Source organism: Esox lucius, chromosome 7 (assembly GCF_011004845.1).
Source record: "Esox lucius isolate fEsoLuc1 chromosome 7, fEsoLuc1.pri, whole genome shotgun sequence".
Lineage (NCBI taxonomy): Eukaryota > Metazoa > Chordata > Actinopteri > Esociformes > Esocidae > Esox > Esox lucius.
The window spans coordinates 13,158,835-13,163,194 of record NC_047575.1 but is presented as its reverse complement, the minus strand read 5'-3'; the positions used below and the strand labels follow the sequence as shown (position 1 = coordinate 13,163,194).

Here is a 4,360-nt window from a genome sequence, read left to right as displayed (position 1 = left end):
ACGCATGGACATAGTTTAAAAATTGGACCAACCTTTTTGACATTTGCTGAAAAGTCAGATGGCTAATCCTTAGCGTTTTGCAAAGTGTGTTTTATGTGCGTGCAACAGCAAGTGTTAGGTGATTTTAAGCACTACAAAACATATTATGAAAATTAGTCGTTTTCAAACGAAACATCATCATGACAGATTTCACTTGGGTGTATTTAAATATTACAGGATCATGGGTGTGGTTTCCTTCTAGCTGCCATGGATTCATAACATGCAAATGGGCACCTGTAGAGAACTCCAGCCGATCCCCGTCTGTAGGCAAATACTGTTTCTTCAGTTTCTATGAAAAATATACTACATACTTTTATTGAACAAACCAACTTAACTTGAGTTAATAACTAAGATATAGATATATATGTATGTATATATATATATATATATATATATATATATATATATATTTGTTTTAACGCTACGATATAATATGGGCAATTGTGCTCTATGTTATGCTTGGCTATTATCTTATAAATGAATACGCGCTATAATCTTGAATCTTGGGATGTTGACTGAGCAAAGCGTGATTTGTTTAATTATTTTAGTCTGTTTGGGCATTTTATTTTCTCATAAAATATTTTATATTAAGCTATGTACAATTATGTATTCGACTAGTTAGAAAACGTCTAATGTAGCCTACAGCAAACACTGCAGGAGCATTTTCAAATGGTCAGAATGTCACTGGATATTCAACTTTTTCCCTCGGATCATTCTGTGGACTAAGCCTCAACTTGAGCCTACATTACTTTTGTAAGTTACCCCTTAATCTTGTTGTAAATTGAAAATAGAGTAGTAATGTAATTGGTTGTCATTTTTTAAGTTTATAGGTTTTGTATGTAATTTTATTGTCATTGTCCAAATGTATTTATTATAAGCTCTCTTTTTGGGGGAATAATAATGTTTGGGTCCATGATGGACTCGCAATGGACAAATGTCACCACATATTTTGAAAGTATGTGGGTTTATGTGGGTTTAAATAAGTATGTAATGCAAAAGACTATATCTCTGGTAATAGGTTGTTTGTTGATATACTTTTACCAATGTTAAGAGAAGTGGTTCTTTCAGCTTTCCATATTGATGTTGTGTTGAAATGTATTGTACATGAGTAAATACTGTACATTGGGCTGCTCTGAGTCCTTGGTCAGGCTCAGATAACAAGACTCTCTGGAACATCACCAAGGAGACCAGCCCTCAGAGAGATGCAGTTGCCTCTAGTTCTGACAGGCTGCATCTCCTTGTTGGTCTCATTGTAATAAAATAAAATACCTAATTTCAAGAAATACTGAGGTTCTAAATTTAAACAGTTTAGTTTATTTTATATTTCACCAGCTTGTGCTAATGTGGCTGTCCTCTCTTTTTCCATCCTGTTTATGTCCTACTACATACAGTATCCAATGGCTCGATGTCGATGCAATGGAACGATCTTGTGCCTCTGCCTCCTGCCCTGCGTTATGATGGGACACCTCCTGGTTTATATAATGGTGTCCATATTTGTAACCATATCCTATTCCCCGCCCCAACTACCTGTCCACTTTGTTGCTCCCGGAGCCTCTGCCAGCTTGGGGGCACTGGCCTCCCATCCCTCTGGGTCCTTCTGGAACCTTCGTCTGGAGGAGAGTGGTTTGTGGAACCATCTACAGCATATCTGGGACCGGCACCATAACCCCATTTTGAGAGGTAACTCGACTGCAGGTGTGACCACAAGGCTAGAGAGGGATGACTCCTCAGACTGTGGCACAGACCAGTGCTGGCTATCTCTCCTCCCTAACTTCAACACCCTTCCAGAGCAAATGAAGGCTTTCATCAAGGCAATGCATTGCAGGGAGTACCCCTTCCTTATTAACCCACCAAGAGTGTGTGCCGGCAAAGTTAACACTGGGCCGGAGGCTCCAATGCTCCTCATGGCCATCAAATCCCAGGTGGGTAACTTGAAAACAGCAGGCCATCCGCGAAACATGGGGGAGAAGTGGCTGGGTGAGAGGAGAGCAGGAGGAGTAGTTGGGCTTGTTCGCACAGTCTTTCTGCTAGGTAGACAAGACCCAATAACGGGCCCTCACCCTGACCTTGGGGGCCTTCTGATGCTGGAGAGCCAAAAATATGGAGACATCCTGCAGTGGAACTTCAAAGACACTTTCTTTAACCTGACTCTGAAAAGATCTGCTGGTTTTTGGCAGTGGGCTTCAGAACCACTGTCCAGGGACACAGTTTGTCTTCAAAGGTGATGATGATGTTTTTGTTCGGACAGGCGCCCTACTGGACTACCTCCACAAGCAGGAGGAGGAGGCCGCCATGTGGAGGACAGATAGCAACAAAACAGAGCAGATGGAGGACTTCATTGTGGGGGATGTCATTCTAAACGCAATGCCAAACCGGCAGCCAGACACAAAATACTATATCCCAGAGAGCTTTTATAAGTGCTTACCCACCCTATGCTGGTGGAGGAGGCGTGGTGTACTCTGGGCACATTGCAATGCGTCTGAGACGGGTATCGGAGAGGGTGCGTCTGTTTCCTATCGATGATGTGTTTCTGGGCATGTGTCTCCACCGACTTGGTATAGCCCCCATCCATCACCCTGGGTTTTATACCTTTGATCTCCCAGAAAAAGAGAGGGAGAAGTCTTGTGCTTACAGCTCTGTGCTGCTGGTTCATAAGAGAAGCCCTAAAGAGATGCTTCTGCTCTGGAGGCGACTGCAGACTCCACCCTCACCTTGCTAAAGCCGTCAGAACCGTCACCAGACTCTGGCCGTTAAGGCACAGCTTTAATCCTCTTTGAGTTTGTTTTCTTACTTGTCAGAATTAAAACAATTTCATAATTATTTATTGAACTACTACAGCGCTTTTCATAAAATTGCTTAAAGAGAAGAAAACAAGCAATGCATCTCAACCGGTCAGCCAACTGAGGCAAAGTCTTTCAATGCTGCATCTTTCAAAAATGAATGAAGTCAAATAATTGGAGTTGAGTGAGGTGGTCAGAGGGAGTTGATGGAGACTGTGGAGGATGTTGGACAGCGCAAGTCTCAGAAAGAGCTTGATCTCAACGCCACTGTATTTAAGTCTGTTAAATTACAATTCCAATGTTGATTCAATTGTCAGTTTAAATAGCTTTAATGTGAAATAATGAAGTTAAAACATTTATTTGTGTGAGAGGTAGTTTTGTTGAGTTATTTTATTTACAGTTTAACCAGATGGTATTTGTGCTGGCTGTTCTCAAGTGGCATGTTTCAAACAACCTTTAAACATAATCATAGATTTTATTACAGTTTCATATATCTTGAAATATGCAATGGATTTCATCTGGAAAAAATCTTATTAAAGCATCGTGATTGTTTTGCCTTATCCTCTGTTCTATTAAACTATGACAGTCTTATATAAAATGACTGAAACAATTGCCTTGTAAACTGTAGTTTGCTTTGGCGGAGTATACACATGATCCTTTTTCAAAATAATCAGTCTCTTCACAAATCACGTCAGATGTTTTCACATTAAGTCTTTTTCAGAGTTGAGCTGATTAGTAAAAAAAATTATAATGACAATTGAGCTGCCAGTTGAAAACACTGCAGTCAGATGGTTTTCCAGAGCAATTGATCAACACATTTTCATTTCCCTAAACATAATCTGGCTTCTCTGTAACCTGATAAGGAAGTCACTGTATTTTTGGATCCAGATTGGCTGGTTCTATATTAAATCATTAGGGTAGTAATTTCCCAATCCTGGTCCTTGAAACCCCAAGTGGGTGCATGTTTTTTGCTTTTGCCCTAGCACTCACACCTGATTCATTTTAAAGATTTGATGATAGGGTTGTCAATCAATTGTGTAAGTGGTAGGGCAACACTTGAATCAGGTGTTTGAGCACTGGGCAAGAACATTGAAGTTTAAGGGGTCTCCGGGGACCAAGATTGGGAAACAATTCTGAAGTTAGAGCAGATTTGTTGATCCGGCACTCGCGCTTGCACGCAACATTTAAATGTTTTTTAAATGAGGACAGAAAAAAGCGATATGCAAACATGTTCATCAACAAAAAGTTAAAAAGATAGATAATATTTTCGTAGTTTGGAACAATTAATTATTATTACCGCCTACAACGATCGTGTAGATGTTTATTCCAAATCCGTTTGTATGATGTTGTATTTTTTTTTATCATGCCGCTAGGATATTTTTGCTTATGGAGTCACAACTTCAGAAAGCACTTTATGGATTGAATAAAATACAGTACTGGACTAGCAATGGACTACAGTACCATTTAAATTGTGTACATACAGACTATAATTGAGGTTATTGGCTTGACAAATATAATTAACGTCGCAAAAAAAATTCCTA

At 39.8% G+C, this 4,360-nt stretch overlaps 1 protein-coding gene across 1 annotated transcript; it reads left to right on the top strand.

Annotated features, from left to right (window-relative positions):
• Window positions 1-1,793: 1,793 nt before the first annotated feature.
• On the top strand, window positions 1,794-2,939 carry LOC105010962 (N-acetyllactosaminide beta-1,3-N-acetylglucosaminyltransferase 2). The gene is given in 3 exon segments (XM_034293474.1): window positions 1,794-2,225; window positions 2,227-2,453; window positions 2,455-2,939. Coding segments are annotated over 3 exon segments (924 nt in total). The 5' UTR covers window positions 1,794-1,832; the 3' UTR covers window positions 2,759-2,939.
• Window positions 2,940-4,360: the final 1,421 nt, after the last annotated feature.